Genomic DNA, 27,007 nt, shown 5'->3' with positions numbered 1-27,007 from the left:
GGGTGCTGGAAACGCTCCTCCGAGCCTCCCGGGATGGCCTGGCCCTGTGGCCTCAGGAGGGGGCGGGGTGCCCGACGTCCCAGTTCCACAGGGCAGCCTGGTGCCTGCCCTTTGGGCCCGCCCCTGTTCTGCTGCCCTGCACTGCCCACTCTGGGCCTTCCTCTTCCAGGCCACAGCAGGGACAAGCAAGGGAGCAGACCTGGGGAGGGCGAATGTGCCCGCTAGCTGGGCGGGGGGACTGGCCTCCCAGGACCCCAGCGTCACTAATAGAGCAGCCTCTGTCCCTCTGACCTGGACTCCAAACCTCCCAGAACCTCCAATCCAGGTGCCCTGGCCTCAGCCCCCGGTCCTGGAGGAGTGTGGGAGCGAGGGGCGGGCAGCACGGGGCAGGAGCACCCTCGGGCCATCCTGTCGTCCCTGGCTCTAGTGCCCCAGCGACGTGCCCGCCAGGCAGTCCCGGCAGAGGGGACGGGACGGCGTGCGTGTGGCCCCAGGGAGCCTGAGCAGGAGGCTCTGGCGGCACCCCCCCGCCAGGGGTGGAGCAGTGAGTCCTGTCAGGGCAGCACAGGAGCCAGGGCCCCCACACGGGCCTCAGTGTCCTCTGCTCAGAGCCTGGGGGCCTCCAGTGGTGAGAGGAGGCTGGGCTCCCACTGAGAGCCGTCCTGGAGCCAGCATGGGTGCAGGCACTGTGTGGGTGCAGCACAGAACACAGGCTGTGGGTGCAGCACAGGTGTGTGTGTGGGGGGCGCGATACAGACACAGGCTGTGGGTGCAGGGTGTAGGCCCTGTTCAGGTGTGGGTTCAGGATGTGCATGTGGGCAGCACACGGGTCCAGGTGTGCGTGCAGGTGCAGGGTGCGAGTGGGAGTGCAGAATGTGGCCGTGCGGATGCAGTGTGTGGGCATGATGTGGGTGCAGAGTGTGGGTGCAGGGCATAGGTGCGTGTCCAGGTTCATGGTGCGGCCGCATGTATTGCGACAGACACATGTGCGGGTGAAAGGCACCGCTGTAAGTGTGGGTGCATGTGCAGGGCCCCGAGTGGGGCACAGAAGCCGGTGCAATGTGGGTGCAGGAGCGGCGTGCGTGCTAGCGTGCTGTATCAGGGTACAGGCACCGCGCGGGTGCGGCGCGGTGCGGGTGCAGGACACCGGTTTGAATGCAGGGCGCGGGCCCGGTGCAGGTGCAGGGCGCGGGTGTGGCGCGGCGCGAGTGCAGGAGCGGCGTGTGCGGGGCGCGGATGCGGCGCGTGCTGGGGGCAGCAGGCGGGGCGGGCGCGGCGGCGGCGGCGGCGGTGACAGCGCTCCCGCGCCTCCCCGCGTAGGTGTGCGGCGCGCTCCTGGCGGGGACCGAGCGAGCAGATCTCGCGTGCGCCCGCCGCGCGCGCAGCCCAGCCCGGCCCCCGCCCGGCGCCGCGAGCCGAGGTGTCTCCGCGCCCGCGCCCGTGTCGCCGCCGTGCCCGCGAGCGGGAGCCGGAGTCGCCGCCGCCGAGCGCAGCCGAGCGCACGCCGTTCCCGTCCGCCGCCGCCATGGCCACCACGGTGACCTGCACTCGCTTCACCGACGAGTATCAGCTCTACGAGGATATTGGCAAGTAAGAGCCGAGGCGCGCGCGCTGGCCGGGCCCCCGAGGGCCGGGCCCCTGGGGCGCTGGAGCCTCGGCGCCGCCGGCCCCGGGCGCACTGCGGCCCGGCGCGCCCCCGGCTCCTCCGGGCCCCGGCCGGAGCGTGCGGCCCCGCGCTGCCCGACCCCGACCCCGGGCCCGGCGCCGCACAGCGCGGCGCCCGGGGGCCCGGGGCTCTGGACTCGCGCGGCGGGGGCGGCAGCAGGTGTCCCCCGAGCGCGGGGCAGACGTGACGCATTTGGCGGCGGGGAGGTCACCGAGGAGGGGCGCGCGGGGGCGGGCGCGGGGCCTGGTGCGCCGAGTCCGGCCGGCTGCGGCCCCGGGGGTCGCCCCCGCGCGGCGCGCTGTCCCCACCCCCACCGGGCGGCGGCGGCGGGGGCGGCGGGACCCGCTCCGCGCCTGCTCCTGCGCGGCCCCCTCCGTGCGGGTTGCCGGCGTGGGAGCAGCCTTGCGTGGGCCCCCGGCGATCCAGGGAGGATCTTTCCCTAGATTCTTCTGGAAACAGTTATTTGGAGGAGGGGGCGAGGTCAGGGAGTCCGGGTCAGGTCATGAAGGGTGGGGATGAAGGGGTGAGGCAGGGCTCCCGCGCGGGCGGCTCCTGGGGCTGGGTTTGGGAGCGTTGTTTTCGGGCTCCCGGAGGCAGCGAGGGGCCGTGATGGCCAGGCGCAGGTGGGGCCTCCTGGGAACAGGTGCCCCAGCCCCTGGACACACCGTGCGCTCCGCCAGGCGAGCCATGTCCTGCTTTGGGGTCTTCAGGTGCCGCTCTGCCCCTCAGGTCAAAGGCTAGGGAGCCCCACAGGTCCCCCTCGGCGCACCAAGGTGGCTGTGCCTGGCACCCCTTGGGCTGGCTTCAGAACTCCGGATCGCGCCGGGCCCATCCTTCCCCTCCCCCCCCCGCCCTCCCCCAGCTCTCCTGCGGGCGGGGGCGCTGGCGAGATTTCCTCTTACACTTGCAGCGGCAGATCCTTTTTTCCCCTTTACTAAAAAAGCGCCTGGTGGAAGCTTGTGGTGGGCGAGGGACGCTGATGGCTGATAATTGTGGAGCAGCCGCGGGAGGGGTGCGCTGCGCGCCTTCCTTCTTCTCTCTGCACGTGGGGACACCCCAGGTCAAGCAGGCCTGGGGGCGGCCTAGGGTGGAAGTGAGGGGATAGGGGCAGCTCAGGACCCCTTGGCGGAGGCCTGTTGGCTGTGGAGGGCCGCCCTGGAAGGAACAACCTTCCGGGGCAGGCTGGGCCGGAGGCAGAGAGGAAGAGGGTGCTGGGTGGGCTGGGGGTCCTCGTGGGAGCCCTGGGTCTGACCCAGTGGTGCTCAGACCCCCCCGCTGCCCTGTGTCCCCGGCGCTGTCTCTATGCTGTGGGTCAGGCAGGTGGCGGGCTGTCCCGGGAAGAGGGCAGTGGTCACTTCCAGGGACCTTCGTGGCCTCTCCTCCACTGTGTCCGGAATCACACAGGCCCTCACCCTGGGCATCTGCCAGGGCAGCCCCTGGCGAGTCGGGGGCCCCAGCCCAGGCTCATTCCATGTCTCCTGTCTTCCCTGTGGCATGGCCACCTTCCCTGGCCGCAGCTCGGGCTGGCTGGGTCCCCCCGCCCCCAGCCTCCCGTCCCAACAGCAACTGGTTATCGGCAGCTGCCGCCACCCTGAGAGTAGAGGTGTCTGGGGCTGACTCTCCTGGAGGGGCAGGTGAGGGCTGGAATCGCTCACTGCTTCCCAGGTGGGCAGGAGGAGCGGCTGGAAGGGAGTGGGTGCGATGTGAGGGGCCTGCAGCGACTTGGGACAAGAGGGGGCGTCGCAGCCAGCATCGGTCAGCTCAGCCCAGCTGAGCCTGTCTGGCCCCAGGGGAATGCCTGGGGTCAGGCAGCATGTGGGGAGGGGGCCGGGGCCGTGCAGGCGAGATCCGCAGCGGCCATGCTGGCTAGTTGTTGACAGGGCTGGCCGGGGCACAGTTGGTGCTGCCTCCCGGCCCAGGTGGACTGGTCCAAGTTTATTTAAAGCTGCAGCCCCTGGCACCCAGTCAGGCGCGCCGAGCTGCCCGCTGTCCCTGCTGGTGGATGGGCTGGGCCACGGGCCTGAGGCTGCTCGAAGGCTTCTCCTTCTCCTGCCCTGTCCTTTCTCCGCCTCTGCTCCTGGGTGTGCCCTGGGGGCCGTGCCACGGGTCCTGCCCACCTTGGGGCTATGGGTGTGCCCTTCAGTGTCCAGCCCTGTGGGGAGCCGAAGCTGTCTGGAGCCCAGGGACCCCAGGGGCAGGCGCACAGTGAAGCAGGGACGTCCTGGGCGGTGTGGACCCTGCAGTGCGGGTCTCGCTTGCTTTACATCTTGTAGATTTTTCAAAATTCAGAAAATACCAGAACTCGCAAAAGAAGTGCCGGTGGTTTGCCTGCTCAGGTTGCAAACTGTTCATCTTTTGCCACTTTCGCTGACTTCTCCCTTTCTCACAAGTTATAAGAAGTAAAGTATTACAGGCGAATACGTTAGGGAGCCCGTGGCCCCCGGCTGCGGTCGCACGTTTGTGTCTTGTGTGTTTCCTCGCGGCTCCTCAGGGCGCAGCTACACGCCGACGCGGGGACCACAGCCGATGCTTGCGTAGGGATTCTTGCATGTGTTTTCCGTGCAGCGTTGCTTTCCCTGGAAAAGCGGGTGTCGTGCGGTCCCTGGACGTGGCCCTCCCAGCCGCGGGTGCCCCGCGTGACATCCTGGAGCCAGCCTGGGCTCTCCGGCCCGCTCCAGGTGGGAATCTAGGTTGCCACTGCTTTTGGCGCTCTGCCGGCGCGGGACAGCAGCACACACGTGTTTGCTGGCACGGGCGTGAGGGCTGCTTTGGCGTGTCTCCCAGGAAGGGTCTGCAGGCTTCCCCTGGGGTGCTCCCAAGGCGTGTTGGGGTGCTACTCCCCTGTGCTGCAGGCCCTGGACTTGGATTGTAAACGCTGGGCAAGAAGTGGTGTGAATTTTTATGTCTTCGTTTTAGGGAGCCCTAGTGTCCTCAAAGTGTGGGTGCTCTGGAGGAAGCAGCTCCCTAGGGCGTCGGTTGCAGTTTTGGGGTCCATGAGCTCCTTTTGTCACCCATGTGAAGCAACACCCAGACAAGCGCCAAGAGGTCCGATTTGATTGGCGGCTCAGGAAGCCCTCTGCCCGCTCCCCGTTGAGACAAAGGGAGGCGGGCAGCTTGCCTGAGTTCAGATGGGCCCAGAACTGACCTTGCTGTGTCCTTGACACTGCTGGGTCTCCCCCAGCCCTAGGGAGCAGGCTGCCTGGCGGGCCATGGGCGGGCGGGGCGTCGCTGGCTGCCCCATCGCTGTCACCGTGCCCACCATGCGGAGAGCTATGCTCTGGGCTGGGGTGTGGCCTCTGGGTGGTTAATGGATAAACTGAGGACGTTCAGAGCAAATCGATTTTTGGGTTTGCCGAGCTCTGAGAGTGGTTGCTAAGGAAGAGGGGACGCGGGCGGGGAGGAAGTGCCGTATTTGCCTTTGGCCTCCCAGAGCGTGCCAGGCGCCACCCCTCGCTCCTGGGCCGCCCAACCAGCCTCCTGCGCTCCCTCGGGTGCCCGCACACCCTGCCCCCCCAGCTCCTGTCTTGTCCCCGGTGTCCCACACCATCTCTCATGCGGGGCCCCCTGCCCAGGTCAGCTGTGTCCCCAGGCCCTGGCCCCAGAGGTCTCCTCCCCGTGTGCGGAGCGGTGGGTGCGGCGGGCTCTGGCCCTGACTCGGTAATGAGGGTAGTTAGGAAGGAGGCGCCCGCGCGAGGCTGCCGGCCGTGGGGCTGGCTGAGTTACTATGTACTGGTATTTTTATACCATAACCTACTTTGGTGGAGAGCTAAGAATATACCTCGTGCTTGCTACCCGACTCCTTCCCTCCTGGTGACAGTCGCTAGCACCTCAATGGCGCTGATTCCGTCTGCGATTGGGTGTTGTGGTCATTGCCAGGGTTCAGGAGCGGGGACAGAGGCCTGGAGAGACCCTGAGCCAGCAGAGGTCGCACAGGGTCAGAGCGACTCTGAGAGCCACGTCTGGTGCCCTCAGGGGTCTGGACCCTCCTCCGCGCCGTGCTTCCCACGTGCTGCTGCTGCACTGTGGCCCCTGCTCCTAGGCTCTCGGATGTGCCTGCCCGCAGCCGGCGGCCGGCCGGGCTGTGTTTGTGTTTTCCAAGCCGGGGGCACTGCCCACGGCTCCCCTGTGTGAACCGTCACAGCCTTTTCGTTCTCTCTCTATGACAGCCGAATCTCTGGCCCCGCTTGAGGACATGCACGTTTTGATTTTATTGCACAGTTTACCAGGGGCAATGTAGTCTCTCTGTAAGACAACACCCAAGCAACACGGCGTATGTGGGCACGCTCAGGGACCCTCACTGCTCAGAGGTGCCTGCACTGTGTGTGAAGGTGGCGGTGGAAGGGGCACACGCAGACATGTACAACGCACGCGTGTGAGTTTAAAACACACGTGGAACCGCCGTGCGCGTGCTCCCTGCAGTGTCCGCTGGGCACGTCTTCATGCCTCTCCCCCTCCCCCCACACCAGTCTCTTCTGTTGCTCAACGTTGCAGGGTTTCTAAACAGATCTGTGAATTTTGAACCCCAAAATGTGGGACCCACCCTGTGATGCGTGTGACAGGATCATGGGCCCATGTGTGGGAAACCAGAGCCTGGAAGGTCAGGAGGTTGCGGCTCGAACCCTGTGCAGGAAGGGCTGTGTTCCTGGAGCGGCCAGGTGGGGGCTGTCGAGAGGAGGCGAAGGCAGGTGCAGGCGGATGCTGGCTCAGGTCCAGCCCCCCCCCCCCCAAGGAACCGAAGGGCGCGTGCTCCCAGGGACAGAGGGTGGCTTCTCGCAGAAGCATCCCAGCGGGTGGCCCTGTGTCTGTTCACAGCCTGCAAAGAGGCCCTGGGGTTCACAGGTGGTTTAATGGAAATGACCACGTGGGGACACCTGCATGGTGTGTGCCCTGGGAGAACCTGCAGATGCTCGGATCCGCGATGCCCCCTCAGGGGTCCAAGCAAGGGACGGGAGCTTTCTGGAGATTCCAAATATGTTCTCGAAAAACGTTAATGCCCGCTCTCTGCCCCACAAGGCTGGCATCTGATCTGATCTCTCGTGAAGCATTTTTTACAGCTGTGAGTTACTGTGTGCGTGGAGACAGAACGAAAAATGCATTATGTATCAATGCAGTTTTAAACAAAATTATCATGTTGGCATAGCACATAGAAATATGTCCTTTATTCATTTTTATAAGATCTGCATTTATTTGAAATGGAAGCATCCTTTGTTGGTGGGGGTGGCGTTGCTTAGCTGCCGGGTCACTGGGTGGCCCGGTCTCCTGGGCTGGTCACAGACTGAACCCCGGGCTCAGCTGTCAGCACGTGTGGGCCTTTACAAGCTGGAATAATGACCCCAAAATCATGAAAGTTTGGGGTTTCTGTTAGCCCAAGACAAGCGCTTGTTGAATTCTGAAACAGATTGGCAGTAGCTGGGCAAAGACTTGGGAACATGTCGCGTAGGAGGCAGAAGCCACACAGCCGGCTGCCTGGGCGTCCACGGTGCCTGATTCCTCAGCTTCTGCGCTGGGGGAGGGGCTGGGGGCTCTGCTGGGAGCCCACCTGAGGTCGGGCACCTGAGGCTGGACCCGTGCAGGCATGCGGCTGGTGTTCAGCAGAGGCTGCAGCACAGCCTGGGTCACTCAGGACTGCTTCCCGGAGCAGTGGCACACCCATCCTGAACGGGGCGTCCTTGGGGACCCCTGCCCCCGGGAGATGCAGGCCCAGCTGTCACAAAGCTGCACCCGGAGAGACTCTCTGTGCTCTGCTCAATTCGCCTCCCAGAATGTCATGTCTGTCCACGCGTGTCGGACTCCAGCCCCATCCGCAGAGCCCAGGGGTTCGACCCAGGCCATTGGTTGGGGGGGTTTCTGGGCCCCCTTAGGAGGCGGGTCAGCTCAAGATGGCACCCAGGCAGTGATTCTTGGCCTGCGCCGCATGTGGGAGGCCCCTGGGGAGGTGTCCAGGCCCCACCCCAGCCGGGGGTTTGGGGCAGCAGGGCTTCCGTGTGCTCCCCGTGGTGCCAGTGGTCCCTGCAGGTGCAGCACCCTGCCTCGCTCTCACCCTTGCCCTCGCCCACGCCCTCTCACACCCATTGGTTCTGCAGGAGCCCCGCTGTGAGTTTGCCTTCGTTCTCCATGCACCCAGTGCCATAGCCGCCCACAGCAGTGTTGTCCAGAGAAAATGAAATGTGGCCCCAAAGCGGAGCCACACGTGTGATCTAGAATTTTCTCCTCCTGTGAGCCTGAGTCCAGCAGTTACGATGTCTGCATTCCATGCTGGAGTGCCTGCCTTCGGCTCCTGACCCAGCCCCCTGCCCGTGTACTGCTAATGGTTCAAGTACTGGGGACCCCAACACTTGCCCGGGGACTCGGACTGTGGTCCTTGCTCCTGGCGTTGGTCCAGCCCAGTCCCAGCCGTCGCAGGCATCTGAGGAGTGAACCAGCAGATGGGAGCTCACTGTGTCTCCCTGTTTGTATTTCTCTCTGCCTCTCAAATAAATAAAATAAAATAAATGTTTCCTAGCACTTAAAAGGAGAGTAGAAGGAAACAGGAAGAGGGAACTTGACTAAGGTATTTATTTCACCTGTACCTAACGCATGATTTCGGCATGTAGTCCGTACAAGGGCGTCTGCGTGCCTGGGTCGGCGTTTTGTCGCTACCAATGAAATGCCCGGGGGAGAAGCCACTTGGGCAGGAAGGGGGTCCCTTGTCTGGTTTGGAAGTTCACAGGATCGGGCGGTGGCACGGGTCTGATACCTGACCAGTGTGGGGTGGCGCAGCTCATCCCGAGGGGCCACAGGCCAGGCAGGGAAGCAGAGAGGCGCGTGGGCCCCTCCCCCCGCCCCGCCCCAGCAGCTTGCTCCGACCTGATCGTGTCCCAGAGGCCTGAGCTCCACACCACGAGGCACTCAGTGTCCACGTTTACCGCGAACCATTGACCACTAATGTAGACGCCGGGGCCCAGGCTTTCACGGACGCACTTCAGGGGACGCACAAACAGTCGTCCAGGGGATTACAGTAGACCGTTCTACGTCCTCTGGACAAGCCTTCGAAACCGGCTGTGCGCGTGATGCTGCGTGTCTTGGTTTGGGCCAGACACGGTCCAGGTTCTGGTGGTTTTGGGACAACAGCGACGGCTGGATGGGGTCACCAGGCCAGAGTGTCAAGGTCACCCTTTGCTGTTGGCTCCTTTCCTTTTTTTTTTTTTTTTTGACAGGCAGAGTGGACAGAGAGAGAGAGAGACAGAGAGAAAGGTCTTCTTTCTGTTGGTTCATCCCCCAAATGGCTGCTATGGCCCGTGCGCTGTACCGATCTGAAGCCAGGAGCCAGGTACTTCCTCCTGGTCTCCCCCGCGGGTGCAGGGCCCAAGGACTTGGCTCCTTCCCATTTTAAAGGCTGCTTCTGAGGAGGGAAGTGACCGTCCGGACCATCTGAGGAGGAAATACTGGTCCGACCACCTGAAATGGAAGTGCCGTTCTGACCGTCTGAGGGTGGAAGTCAGTCCGACCGTCCGAGGAGGGAAGTGCCGGTCTGACCGTCGGAGGACGGAAGTGTCAGTCCGATGTCTGAGGATGGAAGCGCCGGCCCGACTGTCCGAGGAGGGAAGTGCTGGTCCGATGTCTGAGCTCCTGGTCGTCCCTGCTCATTCGCTCCTCCACAGCCTAGTGGAGCACCTGTGCCAGGCATTTCCTGGGTGCCCGGGCGGCACGGCCCTTGCGGTGGGGAGAGGGAGCCACGTGCTGGGTGGACGGCAGAGGACAGGGCTGGGAGCAGCCGAGAGACGTGGCAGTGCCAGTGTGGAGGAAGGGAATGCGAAGTGAGCGCCGTGAGGCCAGGAGCAAGACGAGATGCAAAGGGCTAAGGCCAGGAATGGAGGCGGGAGCGTCGCTGAGGTCTTCCAGAAACAAATTTCCACCTGCGGGCCGGCGCTGTGGTATGGCAGGTTAAGCCTCCGCCTTCGCTGCTGGCATCCCTCGTGGGTGCTGGATTGAGTCCTGGCTGCTCCACTTCTGATCCAGCTCCCTGCTAAGGCACCTGGGAAAGCAGTGGATGATGGCCCAGGTCCTTGGGCCCCTGCACCCACGTGGGAGACCCGGAAGAAGCTCCTGGCTCCTGGCTTCAGCCTGCCCCAGCCCTGGCACTTGTGGCCATTTGGAGAGTGAACCAGCGGATGGAAGACCTCTCTCTCTTTCCTTCTCTCTCTGTAGCTCTGTCTTTCAAATAAATTAAAAAAAATTATCTACAAAAACTGGACACTGGAGACACATGGGCGAGCCCTTCAGAAGGCGCAGGTGGCTGGAAGCGACTCTGGAGAACAGAAAATCCATCAGAACTTGACGGAGGCTGGAGGAGCGGTCCCGAAATCCACCCCCACCCCGAGAAGACACGGCGTCCAGGTAACCTCCGGTCAGTCCTGACGCACTAACACCATCCTCAAACCCTCCCCAAGGGCAGGAGTGGAGGGAATTCCTCCCGACCGATTTTATGAAGCGAGTACCACCCCGCTGCCAAAGCCAGACTCCAGACACTGCCAGAGGCTTGCTCGTGAGGCTCAGATGCAGCGCTGTGTGAGAAAGAAGCCGTTGTGAACAAGCAGGATCCATCCCGGGAACAGGGGGCTGGCATGGTGGGCACAGCGGGTAAAGTCGCCACCTGGGACGCAGGCATCCCATATGGGTGCCGATTCGTGTCTCGGCTGCTCCACTTCCTACCTCAGCTCCGTGCTGTCGGCCTGGGAAAAGCAGCGGAAGATGGTCCAAGTGCCTGGGCCCCTGACACCCATGTGGGAGATCTGGAAGAAGCTCCTGGCTCCTGGCTTCTGCCTGACCCAGTCCTGGCTCTACAGCCATCTGAGGAATGAACCAGCGGATGGAAGACATCTCCCCCCACCCCCTCGCTTTCTGTAACTCTGACTTTCAGATAAATAAATCTTTTTAAGAAATCAATCTATATAATATACCAGTTGGCCAAGTAAACAAAGAAACTATGGCCATCTCGACACATGCAGAAAAAGCATTTGAAAATATCTAACACTCTTTCATGATAAAAAAAAAAAAAAAAAAACCAATGAAATGAAAATGAAGAAACAAACAAAAACACTTAGCAGGCTAAGAAAAGAGAACTTCTCGACTTGGAAAAAAACATTTATGAAAAGACCTCAACTAACATCTCTACAGAAGACTAACTTTCGGCTGCGTTGTGTAGTGGACAAGCTGCCGCCGGCAATGCTGGGCCACCCCATATGGGCTCTGGTCTGAGTCCTGGCTGCTCCACTGCCGATCCAGCTCCCTGCTAATGCACCTGGGAAAGCAGTGGAGGACGGCCCAAGTGCCTGGGCCCCTGCACCCACGTGGGAGACCTGAAGGAAGCTCCTGGCTCCTGGCTTCAGCATGGCCAAGTTCTGGCCGTTGCAGCCATTTGGGGAGTGAACCAGTGGATGGAAGATCTCTCTCTCTCTCTCTCTCTCTCTCTCTCTACCCCCCCTTTCTCTCTGTAACTCTGCCTTTCAAATAAATTACATAAATCCTGAAAAAAAAAAAAAAGACTAACTTTCCCAACTCCCTAAGCTTAGACACAATCAAGGATGTCTGCTCTGTCCATTGCCGTCAACACGGATGAGAGGTTCGAGGAGGAGCACTAGGGAAGAGGAAGACATCACCAGGCTTGAAAGGAATAGGGGAATCGCTCCTGCTTGTCGATGACATGATTTTGCATGTAGAACGTCCTAAAGAACCCACTAAAAACCATTAGAACCAAAAAACGAATTAGGCAAAGTTGCAAGATCAATATTCTAAAGTTCATTGCGTTTAATTAAATGATAGCAATATTTATTCTTCAAATAATATTAGGAAAACATTTTTTATTTACAGAAGCATCTAAAGCAATAAGATTCCTTGTAATAGATTTAACAAAAGAACTACAAGATTTGTTTATTGAAGATTGTTGAGAGAAATTAGGAGACCTAAATAAATGGGAAGGGAGCCCGTCAATGGGAAGACCTGCTGTCATGAAGGTGACAGGGCGCTCCAGGGGGAGCCTGCAAAGACTCCAGCTGCGCTTTTGGCGGGAGTTGATGGGTGGGTCCTAGAATTCCCGGGAAAATACAAGCGGTACAGAGGACTCAACACAGTCTTAGAAAGGAAGAGCAAAGTGGAGAACTCACGCCTCCCTTGTTCAAAACGGACGGCACAGCTGCAGCATCTGAGCCCATGTGGCGTTGGCACGAGACGGACACACAGCTCCGCGCCGTGGGATCGTGTGGAGTTCATGTGCGCATCCAGAGTCGCTGGCTTTCACCAGGACGCCCGGACAATTCAGGGGTGACAGGATAATGGTCCATTCCACAGAGGGACGTCTGGGACCCACATGCTAGAGAGGGAAGCTGGAGCCCCACCTGACCCCATATACAGAAAAGCATCTCTAGATGTAGCAGACTTAAACACGGTGCTGAAGCCGTGCGACTCTTAGAAGCAGATGCAGGCGTACATCTCAGGGACCTCGGGCTGGCTAGTGGCTGTTTTAGCCGTGACACCAAAAACACAAGTAGCAGGAGAACAATAGATGCGTAGACAGCGAGTTCACCAAGGAGAACTTCCCTGTTTCACAGGGCACCAACGAGAAAGTGAAAAGGCGGCCTCTGCCTCTCGGGAGGGAGAGGCGATTTGCCAGCCATGGACCTCGTAAGGAATTTGTAGTCAGGGGATTTTGGAATTCCTACCACTTAACAGTAAGAAAAGAAACAACTCCATTTCAAAAAACGGGCAAAGGACCTGAATAGGCGTTTCTCCCAGAAGACTGCAAAGGGCGCTTCCTCGGAGATCCACCGCCGGGTGCGCACCCAGGGGCAGAAGCAGCCGTGGGCCTTGCCCGATGAGTGGCTGGAGAAAGCGTGGTGCAGCGGCACGTGGACCACCATCCAGGCCTGGACAGACGCGCCACACTGCCGGCAGGAGCAGCCGCAGAAGACTGGCGGGACACGGTCCCCGCAGATGGAGTTTGCTGGGGCAGGAAGGGAGCCGGGCGCGGCTGGCGAGCCAGAGGTTGCTCGTGGCTGGGAAGAAGGCATTGACACTTAGACTGGGTGACGTGCGTTCAAGGCCTCCGCGCCGCACGCCGAGGCGTCCGCCGTCCATCAAGACGTTAAAAACCAGAGTAAGTGAAACCTGCCTGGGGAACAGAAGCTCCCGTGTCTGGATCCCGGCGGAAGTGACTGCCAAGGCCCAGCCGGCGGCCCTGGCAGGGGTGGCCCTGGCAGAAGGGCGGTTCTGGCCGGGCCACCGCCCCCAGGGCAGCCTCGGCCACGGAGCCCCCCCTCGGAGGAAAGCCGGTGAGCGGCTGGCGCGTGGGGCGCGTGCCTGATGACTGTGTCGCTAAACTTAGCCGCTCCCTGGGCCTCTGCCTGACCCTAGCTCAGAGCCAGGCTCCGGCCAGACGCTGGGAGGGGCTGGGGGGGCAGGCTCCTGCTGGGGACCAGGGTGCAGGGCCCCTCCCGGGGGTCACCAGCCACCTGGAGAAGCGGCCCCACCCTGCCATTCCTGTTTCTTCCACAGCAGTGAGGGCTGGAGCCCGGCCACTGTGCCACTGCACTCTGGGGGCAGCCTTTCGGAGGGTCCTGCTGCTAAGACCGATGTCCTTCCAGATGTCACCCGAAGGCCGCCACGTCCTGTCCTGAGTGTCCCTTAGGACTGCCCCATCTGAGGCTGAGCCCCCACAGCGGTCCTGGTCTCTCCTGGAGATGGATGGCAGAGCCTGGGTCTCCTCCCGCCCGGCCCGAGCCCTCTGCCGCCCAGCCTCGTCTCACCCGCCGCTCTCGTGCCCTGTCACCTGGCCCCTCCTGGACAGAGCCCTGACCAAGCCACGTTTGTGGTGCTCCCCACAGTTCCCCGGTGGCCTCAGCCCCGCTGCATTTTGTCCTTGTGTCTGTGTGCCCTGAGCGACGTCGCTTCAGTGTGCTGGACAGCCTGGGAAGGGGTCTCGCTCTCGCTCTCTCCTCCTGGAGCTGGGGCTGAGTGGGGACGGCCTGTGCCTGCGTCCACACCAGGGTGGGAGACACACAGGCAGTTTCTGTTATAGACAGGGATTTCTTTTGAAAGGCAGAGTCTGGACGGGGGTGGGGAGCTCTTCCGTCCACTGGCTCACTTCCCAAATGACCACAATGTCCAGGGCTGGGCCAGGCTGAAGCCAGGAGCCAGGAGCTCCATCCGGGTCTCCCACGTGGGTGCAGGGGCCCGAGCACCTGGGCCATCTTCCACTGCTTTCCCAGGTGCGTTAGCTGGGAGCTGGATGGGAAGCAGAGCAGCGGGGTTTGAACTGGCGCCCCTGTGGGATGCCGGCGGCGGCTTTGCCTCCTGCATCATAGCGCCGGCCGTGGCCGTTGCTTCGAGCTCCTGGATTTCTGGCCGGATCAGCATTCATTGTTTCCCTTGGGATTTTTCTTGGCGGTTGGCAGAGGTTAAGGTTTGATTTGCCACGTGGCAGGGCCGTTTGCAGGGAGTGTTCTAAGGCTTCTCAGGGCTTCGGCGCTGCGGCTGCTTAGCTGCCCTCCTTTTCCGGGGTGGGATGCGTGGAGCAGCAGGGTCCCGCTGCAGCCATTGTCAAGTGCCCAGTTCCCGCGTTAAGCACCTTACATCAGTGTGTAGCCATTGCCACCATCCGTCTCTGGAACCTTCTCATCTGTCCTGTTCCCCTCCCCTGGCCCGGCACCGCTGGCCCGCGTTCTGGCCCGGTCAGTGGGAGGCCCCCAGGACGCGACCTGTCTCAGCACGACGCCCTCCGGGTGCCCCTGCACCGTGGCGTCTGCCCAGATCCCCTTCCTGGAGATGGCTCTGCGAGCTGCTCCATCGCGCGGGTCCGGCGGGGGACGCCGGGGCTACCGGCACCTCCTGGCCCTTGTGAGTGACCCGTGGAGACGCGCCGCGGGGTTCCTCCCCGGGGCAGAACTTGTCACCCGGTGCCCCACTGGCCTCCAGCGCCCTGGGAACCAGCAGGTGGGGTCCCTACCGGCCCCACGTGTGGCGCAGTGGAAACCCCGTGACAGCGCTCACCCGTGGGCGGACGCGGTGGACACTTCCCAAGTCGTCTTCCTCGAGAGCAGAACCTAAGAGGAGGGAGTCCGATCCACTTGAAATGTAAAAGCGAAACTGAACGCGGACGCTGACGCACACCTGCGGGAAGGGAACCGCGCAGGCACAGGCGCGGTGCCGCCCGCAGCCCCGCCTCGGGCTCCGTCCTCCGGCCTGGCTCTGCTCAGACCCTCGTGGCTTTGACTCAGGGCCTGTCCCTGGGCGTGGCTTGTCTGCAGTCTGTGGAGGGATGCGGGGAACTGGGCGGCCCCTCTGTTCTGGATGGCTCGGAGCTCAGGTTCTGGGGACATCCTGAGGGCACAGTGGCTGTGTCCCCTTTCCCTACAGGCGAGTAGCATGGCCTGCGCCCAGGGAGGCAGCTGTCCCAGACCCAGGCTCCCGCAGGGAGCCGGGAGTTGCTCCTGGCCCACCCTGCTGGGCAGGAGATGGAGGCAGGCTGGCTGGGCAGTGGTGAGGGGCTCCCAGGGGCTGTGCGTGCAAGGTGGCAGCTGGTGCCTCGTCTGTACCTTGCGCCGCCAGCCTTGTGGCCAGCAGTCACTGGCGTTCCCTGAAGAGGACCAGGCCTGGGTCCTGCATTCCTGTTCTTGCCTTTGTGACCGGGTCCCTGCAGACCCAGCCCTGGGAGGGTAGCTGGACAGGTCCCAGGGGAGACGCCCAAGGGAGAGGCAGGGGGTGGAGGGGAAGGCAGCAGGGCCTGTCCCAGTCCCTGTGTCCCCACAAACGGCTGTCTTCCTCCAGCCCACCTGGCCTTCCTGTCCAGTGTTCTGGACACCAAGCCCGTCCTGGGACAGGCTTGTCCTGGCACAGCTGCCTGCTGGACGCTGGGGGCTGAGAGAAGGGACGCTTGAGAGGGTGGAACAAGGGCGCACCCCCATCTCCGTGGGCTGTGTGGGGAGAAGCAGGTGTGCACACGTGTGCAGGTCGGCGAGGAGCACCCAGGGCTGCCCACTGAAGGAAGCAGGAGCCACAGAGTGTGGGCCGAGGACCACGGCTGAGGGCCGCAGCCGCTGTGTGGTCGCCAGCGGGCGGTTCCGTCCTGGAAGGGCCCCAGGGCTCCGGGTGTAGGCAGGAGAGGAGCCGCAAGGATGCAGCTGAGCTGGGCGACGCCACTGAGAGACGGGGACGGGGCGGGCGCTGTGCACGCCCCACTCCTCTGTGTGCCCCCCTCCTCTGTCCACGCCCCACTCCTCTGTCCACACCCTCCTCCTCCTCTTCCTGCTCCTCCTCCCCCTCTTCCCCCTCCCCCTCTTCCTCCCCCTTCTTCCTTCTCCTCCCTCTCCTGCTCCTCCTTCTCTTCCTCCCTCTCCTCCCCCTCCTTCTCCTCCTCTTCTTCCTCCTCCTCCCCCACCTCCTCCTCCCTCTCCTCTTCCTCCTCTTCCTCCCCCCTCCTCTTCCTCTTCTTCCTCCTCCCCCTCCCTCCTGCTTTCTCAGATCCCTGGGTCATTCTGCTGTCCCCCGCCTCCTCCGCCCCACAGGAAGGCGCCGTCTGTCCCTAGGAGACTGCATTGGCAGGGCGGGCAGGCCCTGAGGAATGCTGTCCAGAGGGGCCAGCCATTCTTTGGGGACACCTGTGCTCTGGAGAGGCCGGGGGCTGCCTCAGGGCGTCTCCTGGCATTGGCAGCCGCACCGGTGAGGCGCACCATGTCTTGGTGCTTCACTGGGCCCGTGGTTTCAATGCAGGGGTCCTTGGTTCATGTATTTTTAAAATATTTATTTATTTATTTGAAAAGCAGAGCAATGGGGAGAGAGATTTCACTCCTGAAATGGCCACGTCTGGGCCAGTCGAAAGTCAGGAGCCAGGAACCCGCCCGGGTCTCCCACGGCGGGGGCGGGGGCGGGGCGGGGGCGGGGCGGGGCCTGAGCCCTCCCGTGGGCCGTCCTCTGTTGCCTCCCCAGGTGCATCATCAGGGAGCTGGATCGCAAGCGGAGCAGCAGGGACTCCGACGTGCCATGCCCGCGCTGCGAGCAGTGGCTTGTAACCCTCTCCACCATAAAGCCCGCCCTCTCCTATAGGATTTTTTTCAGGAATTTTGTAGTTTTGCATTTTTACATTGAGGTATGTGATCTACTTTCGCTCCTTTTTGTCAGAAGTGTGAGATCTGTGTCTAGATCCGGGTTGTGTCCGAGTGTCCGGTTTTCCAGGCACCACCGTTGAAAGGAGTGCACTGCTCTGTGGTCTCTGCACACCCCGGACTTGGTTTGCATTCCCTTCCACATCGCGTTGGCTGTCCAGTGTCCTTTGCCTCGCATACAGACTTCAGAATGAGTTTGCTGACTTATACAGCACAGCTCCCCGGGATTTCTGCTGGGAGTGCATTGAGGTCCCTGTGTGGAGACGTGGGAAGACCGGGCCTGTGACAGCAGTGAGTCTTCCTGCCCAGGAGTGGGAATTTCTCTCCGTTTGTTTAGTTCTTTGCTGTCTTTCGTCAGAGGTCCAGCTTCCCTCACGTAGATCTTGAACCTGTCTTGTTTGGCTTGAGCCTGCGTGTTTCCGTCCTGGGGGTGCTGGTGTGAACGGTGTTGTGTTGTAAACCTCGAATCCCAGCTGTCCATTGCTGGTCTGGAAGAAGGCAGTGACCTCTGGTGCTAACCTGGTGTCCTGCTCCGTGCTCTGGTTGCTTCAGGGCCAGGAGGGTCTTAGCTGTTGTGGAGTTGTTGACCTGGACATGTCACGTGCCGGCAGAGATCGGTCTAGCTCAGCTGGTAACTGCCTCTTCCTGTCTTGGGCACTCACCAGGGCGTTGCATTGCAGCGGTGGAAGTGAACACTCGCTGTGTTCCCGATCTCAGCGGGAAGATGCCGAGTTGCCCACCGTGAATCTGGAGTCAAGCACAGGTCTTCTGTAGATCTTTCTAGATCAGGTTGAGGAACTCCCCCTCTAGTCGTAGTTCACCGAGAGTTTTTACCGTGAAAAGGGGTTGGCCTTGGTCCAGTGCTTTCTCTGCATCTAGTGATGGATTATATTGACTTTGAACAAATCACTATTTATTTGTAAGGCAGAGAGAGAAAGAAGGAGAGAAACTGGGGCTGCAGCTGGGCGGCAGGCAGGCAGTGCAGGTCTCCCTCGTGGGCTGCAGGAACCCATTTGAGGGTTTAACCAGCCTTGCATACCTGGGATAAAGCCCACTTGGTCATGGTACATGGTTCCTTTTATACCTTGTTGGACTGAATTAGGTAACGTTTGATGAAGATTTTGGCGACTGTGTTCATGAAGGATAGTGGTCTATAGATCTCTCGTGATGTCTTTATCTTTGCTTTGGGTATTGGAGTGATTCTGGCGTCGATGGATGAGTTAGGAGGTATTCCCTTTGCTCCTGTTTTCTGAAGGAAGTTTTATATAATTGGTATGATTTCCTCCTTAAATGTGCGGTGGAGGAGCCAGATCTGTGGTGTTGTAGGTTAAGCCTTAGCCTGCGGTGCTGGCATCCCACATGGGCGCCCGTTCAAGTCCCGGCTGCTCCACGTCTGACCCAGCTCTCTGTTGATGGCCTGGGAGAGCGGTGGAAGATGGCCCGAGTGCTTGTAGAAGAACGTGTGTTTGCTGTGGCTGTGAAGGCGTCGGTGATGCCCGCGAGTTCACTCCGCCCTTCCTGGCTTTGCCCGGCTCTGGCCCGGGGTGCCAAGTCCCAGGGTGACAGCAGGTCCGCCTGCGTCTCCTGCCAGCCCCATCAGTTTTTGCCTCATGAATTTGGTACACATTTGGGATTGTTACCCCTTCTTGGAAAACGGACTCCTTTATCATTTTGAACACTATATATTTTTTTAAAATTTAATTTCATTAGAAACGGGTGGGGAGAGATTGATTGATTCCATCTGCTGGTTCGCTCCCCAAATGCCAGGTCTGTGCCAACGAAACTAGGAGCCAGAAACGCCATCTGGGTCTTCCATGTGGGTGGGAGGTGGGAGGGATCCAAGAAGCACTTGAGCCGTCATCTGCTGGCTCCCAGGGTGTGCATGAGCCGGAAGCGGGATTGGAAGCGGAGCAGCCAGTACCGAGCCGGGCACTCCACTGCTGGAAGTGGGCATCCCAAGCAGGGACTTAAGCCAAACACTTGCCCCCATTCTGTGTCCTTATCCCTGACAACTTCCATTGTTCAGAAGTCTGTTTTGTCTGAAATTAATATAGCTACTGCAACTTTATTTTAGTTAGTGTTAGCATGGTATACATCTGTCCATCCATTTACTTTTTAAAATTGTGCTAAGATACACATAAGATAATATTTACCATTTTGGCTATTAAAAATAATCATAGATAACATTTTTTGAGTGTGTATATCAGACTGTGTTTTTTTTTTTTTTGGTTTATTTATTTCTTGAAAGGCAGAGTGAGAGAGGGAGACACACACACACAGAAAATTAACTCCTTTATTATTATGAACATTGTATCTCTTTTTAAAATATTTATTTTCATTTTATTTGAAAGGGAGGGAGGGAGGTGGAAAGGGAGGGAGGGAGGGAGGGAGAGAGAGAAGGAGGGAGGCAGAGAGGAAGAGAGAGAGAGAGATTCCGTCTGTTGCTTCATTCTTCAAATGCCTGCAACAGCTTGGGCTGGGCCCGGCTGAAGTCAGGAGCCCAGAACTCACGTGGATGGCAGGAACCCGAGTACCTGGGCATTGCCTGCTGCCTCCCAAGCGCATTAACAGGAAGCTGAATCAGAGTGGAATAGCTGGGACTTAGATAGCACTCTGACATGGATGCGGCGTTCCACAGGACCGCTAGCTTACCCGCACGTAGTGCCTGCGCCCGGCGTGTAGCTTCATCCCCGGCAGTTGCTCTTGATTTGCAGTCTGCTTTGTCTGGTTCTCATCTAGCTAGTCCAGCTTTATTTTTTTAAAGATTTATTTATGTATTTATTTGAAAGTCAGAGTTACACAGAGAGAGGAGAGGCAGAAAGAGAGAGAGAGAGAGAGAGAGAGGTCTTCCATCCGCTGGTTTACTCCCCAGTTGGCAGCAACAGCTGGAGCTGTGCCGATCTGAAGCCAGGAGCCAGGAGCCTCTTCCAGGTCTCCCACGTGGGTGCAGGGGCCCAAGGACTTGGGCCATCTTCTACTGCCGTCCCGGGCCACAGCAGAGAGCTGGATCAGAGTGGAGCAGCCGGGTCTCCAACCGATGTCCATTTGGAATACGGGCACTTCAGGCCAGGGCATTAACCCGCTGCGCCACAGTGCCAGCCCCTGGTCCTGCTTTATTCTCTTCAGTGTTAGTGTGGTATATCTTTCTCCATCCATGTATAATCTGTAAAATGTACACAACATGAAACCTACCTTTTTAACCATTACAAATAATTGCAGCTGCACAGTTATTGCGTGTGTACAGGACACCAGACTATGCGTTGTTTCTTGACTTTTACAAAGAGACTATTCTCATCCTCGTGGACAGATGACGATTTTTCTCAGCATCACACATGGCAGAGACCAGAAACAGTCAAAGAACTGTCTAGTCAAGCTCTCCTTCCCCCTAATTTGTACAAATATCTCACTAATTTAGATTCTGATTGGGCTCCTCTGCCTTATTCTATTTTTTTTTTAAGATTTTTTTTATTTATTAGAGAGGTAGAGTTACAGACAGTGAGAGAGGGAGAGACAGGGAGAAAGGTCTTCCCTCTGTTGGTTCACTCCTCAAATGGTGCTACAGCCAGTGCGCTGCGCCGATCCCAAGCCAGGAGCCAGTGCCTCCTCCTGGTCTCCCATGCGGGTGCAGGGCGTAAGCACTTGGGCCATCCTCCGCTGCACTCCAGGCCACAGAAGAGAGCTGGACTGGAAGAGGAACAGCCAGGACTAGAACTAGCGCCCATATGGGATGCTGGCGCTGCAGGCGGAGGATTAACCTACTGTGCCATGGTGCCGGCCCCTGCTTTATTCTTTATACTTATAATTTTCAGTTTTTTTAGGGCATGGCCTTCACACAGTAGAACTGTATCCTTTTGACCACTGTCCAGTGCACAGCTCAGTGGCGTGCAGGACTCATCACCAGCAGGTTCAGAATTCTTCTGGTCTCCCTTAAGTGAAACTCTGGCCCAGTCCACAGTAACTCCGGCCCTCCTGTCCCAGCCCCGGGTCGCTTTGCTGTGAGTGCTCCACCTTGTGTGAGCGGCACCGCGCAGTATGGCTGCTTCGTGGCTGGGTTCTTTCCCTTAGCCCAGTGCCTTCAGAGGTCACCCGTGCTGGGCACGTCTCAGAGCCTCCTGGTGTGTGCGCCACACCCCGTGCGTTCCTGTCGGTAGACACTTGAGTTGCTCCTGCCTTCTGGCTGCCCGCGGCTCCCACTGCTGGGAGCACCGGCACGAGCATCTCTGGTTGCCTGCTTCCAGTTGCTGGAAGTGGTGGCTCGTGCGGTAATTCTATGTTTAACTTCCGGAGGCGCTGCCAAGCTGTTTCTCACAGCGACTGCGCCACCTCCCATTCCCACTAGCGGCGCGAGGGTTCCGACGTCTCCACAACCTCACCAACACTTGTGATTTCCAGCCTCTCCGGCAGTTCTGCGCAGGAGCCGCCCTGATGGGTTTGAAGCGGGTCTCGACGTGGTTTCGACGTCAGCGTCTTTCTGCCTCCTGGCCGTTTGCAGTCCTTTGGATACATGGCGCCTCATCGCGTTCTTGCTCATTTTCGCACTGGCGTGTTTGCTTTTCGCTGCTGACTTTTAGGAGTTCGCCTATATTTATCCCTTATCGGATGTATGGAGTGCAGATGTCTCCTCCCATTCTCTGGGTTGTTTTGCATTTTCTTCGTAGGGTCTCTTGATGCACAAAAGTTTTACATTTTGGTGAAGTCCAGTTTATCTATTTTTTTAAATCTAAAGCTTTATTATTTGAAAGGCAGAGCACCAGAGAGACAGAGAGAGAGAGAGACAAAGACCTTCCGTCTGCTGGCTCCCTCCCCAAGTGGCTGCGATAGCTGCAGCGGGGCCGGGATGAAGTCAGGAGCCACGAGCTCCGTCCTTGTTTCCCACGTGGGTGCAGGGGCCCAAGCACTTGGGCCACTTTCCGCTGCCTTCCCAGGCACGTTAGCAGGGAGCAAGGCGGCTGGGACTCGAAGCAGCACTCCAGTCTGCGTCCTGCGTGCCAGCCTAAGCCACCGCGCCACAGCGCTGGCCCCAGCCGGCGTCTTCTTCTCTTGCCTGCACTTTGGTGTCAGATCCAAGGAATCACTGCCAAGGCGAATGCCGTGAGGATGTCCGCTGATTTCATTCTGTGGTCTCTGCTCGTAGGTTCAGCTCTGTGATCCGTTCTCAGTGTGTTAGATGAGGGTCCAGCCCCGTTCTTCCGCATGTTTGTCCAGTTTTCCTGTTCCGTCCCTGTGCGCCGGTCTTGGCTCTGCCGTTGAGAATCAGTGGGGCGCACCCAGGAGGGTTCCTCTCGGGGCTCTTGGAGTCCTTGGTCTGTCTGTCCCTCCTTACGCCGATGCCACACTGTTTTGATGACTGAAGTTCTGTGGCAGATTTTGAAATCAGAAAATGTGAGTCCTCCAAATCTTTTATTGTTTTTCAAGATTGTTTGGCTGTTTAGTGTCCCTTGATTCTTTGAGTTTTAGGATAAGTTGTTCTGTCTGCAGAAAATTAAAAAGAAAAAAGGCTGTTAGAACTTTTATACGAATTGTACTGAATCTGTAGATCACTTTGAGAGTAATGTTCATGCCTTTATTTTAATCTATTTATATCTTTATATTAAAAGTGGATTTCTTGTAGACAACATATAATTGGGTCTTTTTTTAACCCAGCGTAACTGCCTCTATCATTTAATTGGTGTGTTTAGACCCAGTAAGATTTAAACTGGAATTGACATATCTGCCACTTTGTTATTATATTTTGTTTATTCCCCTTTTTCTTTTTTTTCCTTTGTCTTACATCCTGTTTCTGTTTTCTGTGGTTTCAATAGGCATTTTTAAAAAAGATTTATTTTATTTACTGAAAGAGCGACAGAGAGAGATCGTCCATCTACTGGTTCATTCCCCAAATGGCCACGATGGCTGGGGGTCGTCCAGGCCAAATCCAGGAGCCTGGAGCTCCATCAGCGTTTCCCATGTGGTGACAAGAGCCCAGGCACTTGGGCCGCTTCCCCAGGTGCATTAGCAGGGAGCTGGATTGGAAGCGCAGCTGTAGGATGCTGGCTGCAGGGGGCTTGACCCACTGCACCACAGCGCCGACGCCTCACTGGACGTTTTGTGTGACTCCACGCTCTCTCTTCTCTTAGCGTATCAGTCCTCCTCCTCCTCCTCATCTTCCTCCTCCTCCTGTGTGGTTGGTGCTTGCCCTAGAGTTTGCAATATACATTACAGCTCATCCAAGTCCACTTTTTTTTTTTTTTTGACAGGCGGAGTGGACAGTGAGAGAGAGAGAGACAGAGAGAAAGGTTTTCCTTTGCCGTTGGTTCACCCCCCAATGGCCCCTGCGGCCGGCGCGCTGCCGGCACACCGCGCTGATCCGATGGCAGGAGCCAGGTGCTTCTCCTGGTCTCCCATGGGGTGCAGGGCCCAAGCACTTGGGCCATCCTCCACTGCACTCCCTGGCCACAGCAGAGAGCTGGCCTGGAAGAGGGGCAACCGGGACAGAATCCGGCGCCCTGACCGGGATTAGAACCCAGTGTGCTGGCGCCGCAAGGCGGAGGATTAGCCTACTGAGCCGCGGTGCCGGCTCCAAGTCCACTTTCAGGTAACGCCATCCCAGCTCACGAGTGGTGAAGCAGTGCCAGCACCGCACCCCAGCATCGATTCCTCCTTCCGCTCCTTCACATATTGTTTCTTTTCACTTCCCCATGAGCTGTAGTCACCGGATACATCATTGCTACTATTTTTTTTTTTTTTTTTGACAGGCAGAGTGGACAGTGAGAGAGAAAGACAGAGAGAAAGGTCTTCCTTTACCGTTGGTTCACCCCCCAATGGCTGCTGCGGCCGGCGCACCGTGCTGATCCGAAGGCAGGAGCCAGGTGCTTCTTCCCAGTCTCCCATGGGGTGCGGGGCCCAAGTACTTGGGCCATCCTCCACTGCCTTCCCGGGCCACAGCAGAGAGCTGGCCTGGAAGAGGGGCAACCGGGACAGAATCCGGCGCCCCGACCGGGACTAGAACCCGGTGTGCCGGCGCTGCAGCCTTCAGCAAACTTACCTGCAGGATGGATGAAGAACAAGAAAAAGCACTTTGCATTTTCTTCACTCACTCCTTCTCCAACTCTGTGTAGATCTAAGTTTCTTTTTGAAATTGTGTTTATTTATTTGAAAGAATTATGGAGAGACAGGCAGAGGCAGAGAGAATCTTCCATCTGCTGGTTCACTCCCCAGATGACCGCAATGGCCAGGGCTGCACCAGACGGAAGCCAGGAGCCAGGAGCCTCATTTAGGTCTCCCATGCGGGTGCAGGGAAGTAGAGCAGCCAGGACACAAACGGGCTCCCATATGGGATGCCAGCCCTGCAGGCAGAGGCTTGGCCCCTCATTTTCCTTCTTCCTAGATAGTTTCTCTTAGCATTTCTTGCGAGGCAGGTCTCCTGGGATCCCAGTCCCTCAGGTTTTGTGTGAGCGCACCTTCACCTCCCTTGCTGTCGAGGGTAACTGTTTCTGGATCAGCGCTTCTACATTTGTGGTTCTTTTCTTTCCACGCGTACCCATTGCCCTGTCTCATTCCCGTGCTCCCTGGAGAGAAGCCGCCGTCCTAGTCTTTGCCGCTCTGCAGGACGGGTGTTTTCACTTCTAGCCTCTCGAAGGGTTGGGTCTTTGATCTTCCGCGAGCTGCAGGTGTTTGGGCATTGGCTGGGCTTTCTGTGGTCTGGCGCCTCCCTCAGCGGTGGAAAACTGCCAGGCGCTCATTATTGCATCAACGTTTCTGGTGCTTTGTCTCCTGCACTTTCTTCTCCCGCGAGAATTCCTGGTACCTGTTGCATGCGTGTTACACCTCCGCAGCTTTCCTGTAGTTCTTGGGTATCTTGTTTTGTCTTTTTCTTTTGTCCAAGTTTCACTTCTGCTTTGGAAGCTGCTACGATGCTTCTCCAGGGTCACGGCTCCTTCCCCAGGGTCACGGCTCCTTCTCCAGGGTCACGGCTCCTTCCCCAGGGTCACGGCTCCTTCCCCAGGGTCACGGCTCCTTCCCCAGGGTCACGGCTCCTTCTCCAGGGTCACGGCTCCTTCCCCAGGGTCACGGCTCCTTCCCCAGGGTCACGGCTCCTTCCCCAGGGTCACGGCTCCTTCTCCAGGGTCACGGCTCCTTCTCCAGGGTCACGGCTCCTTCTCCAGGGTCACGGCTCCTTCTCCAGGGTCACGGCTCCTTCCCCAGGGTCACGGCTCCTTCTCCAGGGTCACGGCTCCTTCTCCAGGGTCACGGCTCCTTCTCCAGGGTCACGGCTCCTTCTCCAGGGTCACGGTTCCTTCTCCAGGGTCACGGCTCCTTCCCCAGGGTCACGGCTCCTTCTCCAGGGTCACGGCTCCTTCTCCAGGGTCACAGCTCCTTCTCCAGGGTCACGGCTCCTTCTCCAGGGTCACGGCTCCTTCTCCAGGGTCACGGCTCCTTCTCCAGGGTCACGGCTCCTTCCCCAGGGTCACGGCTCCTTCTCCAGGGTCACGGCTCCTTCTCCAGGGTCACGGCTCCTTCTCCAGGGTCACGGCTCCTTCTCCAGGGTCACGGTTCCTTCTCCAGGGTCACGGCTCCTTCCCCAGCTCCGCCCAGCTTGCTGGTGAGCTCCTCGAAGGCTCTCTCTGTTTCTGTTACTTTTGATTTCTAGTCTTTCTTATTGATTTATTCTTAAGTTCTCCATCTGTCTGTTTCGCCCGTCCGTCCTTGCAGAGTCTGCGTTCTCATTGGTGCCCTCAGCGGAGCCGTTCTGTGTCCCAGGTTGCTGGATCCGGTCACTGCCACTTCCGAGCCTGGCGTGGGCGTGGCCAGCTCGTGTCTTGGTTTGGTTGGTGGTTTTTGGTCAGGAGGAAGGTGATGAGTAGTGATGGGCGGTGGGGTGTGGGGAGCCCGGGAGGCCACAGTAGCCCGTGGCGAGGTCTCAGTGCCTTGCTGAGCTCGGCGCCCAGGCTGTGGCCTCCAGGGTGCTTCCTGGTCTCCTTCCCACCCCCTGCTGTGGGGCAGGGTGGCTGGAGGGGCTGGGGATGGCTGTGTCCCCACCTCCCCGGAGGCGTGGCTCCAGTGACGCCGCAGATCAGACTTCAGTAGAGGGTTCTCCTGAGGTCAGGAGAACTGGACGCCCAGGTGCACGACGCCGGCCTCTGCTCTCCCTCTGGTGGATGTCTGGGGCTTTTGCCTGCAGGCTTCCCTGTGAGACCCTGGCCGGGTTGCTGGATGGAAAAGCGGGAGTGTGGGAGCCCCCGCACAGGCGGGGCAGCCCCGGGCCCCTGAGCCTCGCCTGGTCCCCCACACTGAGCTCCCGGGGCTCGGCTTCCCTCCCCCAGCGCTGGTTCTGCGCGGCTTCTGCTCCCAGCAGTTTGTGGCCGCCTGTCTCCCCAGTTTGGGGGGCAGCAGTTTGCCCCGGGCCTCAGTTCTCCGGGGGAATATGGGAGGAGCTGTTGACTTTTAGGTTCGGGGTTCTGTCTCCGAGGATGGGAGCGACGTCGACTTCCAGACTTCTGGCACTGGCATGGAAAGTGTCGGGAGTGTTCCCTTGCACATTTAGGTCTTTAGAAAAGAAAGGAGGAGGCCGGCGTTGTGGCATAGCAGGCAAAGGCACCACCTGTGGCCCTGGCATCCCTCCGGGTGCCGCCTCGAGCCCTGGCTGTTCCACTCCTGATCCAGCTCCTTGCTAATGTTAGTGTGGGAAAGGCCATGAAAGATGGCCCAAGTGCTTGGGCCCCTGCCACCCACGTGGGACACCCGAAAGAGGCTCCCGGCTCTGGGCCTTGGCCTGCAGCCAGGTTGGGAATGAACCAGCGGATGGAAGAGCTCTTTCTGTCTGTCTCTCCCTCTCCTTCTGTAACTCTGACTTGCAGATAAATAAACCAGTCTGCCCAGAAGTGGTTTGAGGGATGCACCTGCTATCCCGACATATCACCTGTGTGACGTGGATTGTGGAACCCATTTTGCAGGTGGCCACTAGGTTGCAAGCCTGGAACTTGTCCCAGATCCTCCTGATGAAGTCCCCGGTCTTCTTCCTGTCTCCTAGGCTTCTCTGAGTCCAGAGTCATGGGACTGGCCAATGGCCCTTGACCTCCTGTCTTAGGGGGGTGCAGCGCCCGGGGGACACATGGTCTGAGCCTGCTGGGGCCCCCGGCTCTCAGCCCCATCTGCATTTGACCCGATGCTTCTGGGGTAGGCTGGTGCCGTGTCAGGAGGGGTGGGGACTGGCACTGAGTCCCAGGAG

General features: G+C 59.1%; 1 protein-coding gene and 1 long non-coding RNA gene across 13 annotated transcripts in view; one reads left to right on the top strand and one right to left on the bottom strand.

Moving 5' to 3' along the window:
- Nucleotides 1-1,367: 1,367 nt before the first annotated feature.
- The window catches only part of CAMK2B (calcium/calmodulin dependent protein kinase II beta), a 77,130-nt gene continuing 51,490 nt past the window's right edge, over nucleotides 1,368-27,007 (top strand). For 3 of the 12 annotated variants that reach the window (XM_051853043.2, XM_051853042.2, XM_051853041.2), the window contains exon 1: nucleotides 1,392-1,590. In XM_051853043.2, coding sequence (XP_051709003.2) covers nucleotides 1,526-1,590 — 65 coding nt within the window. In that variant the 5' untranslated portion in view covers nucleotides 1,392-1,525. Of the gene's footprint in view, nucleotides 1,591-27,007 lie in introns of all 12 variants that reach the window. The other 9 variants (XM_051853054.2, XM_051853053.2, XM_051853052.2 and 6 more) reach the window with 5 other exon arrangements.
- Nucleotides 11,421-12,956, bottom strand: LOC138845914 (uncharacterized). Its single transcript, XR_011383235.1, has 2 exons — nucleotides 12,813-12,956; nucleotides 11,421-12,696 (listed from the first exon to the last, which is right to left on the bottom strand). It is a non-coding gene; the product is annotated as an uncharacterized lncRNA (long non-coding RNA).

This window comes from Oryctolagus cuniculus, chromosome 16, assembly GCF_964237555.1.
Source record: "Oryctolagus cuniculus chromosome 16, mOryCun1.1, whole genome shotgun sequence".
Taxonomy (NCBI): domain Eukaryota; kingdom Metazoa; phylum Chordata; class Mammalia; order Lagomorpha; family Leporidae; genus Oryctolagus; species Oryctolagus cuniculus.
Note: the sequence above shows the minus strand (reverse complement) of the source record. Positions and strands in the feature narration are given on the sequence as shown.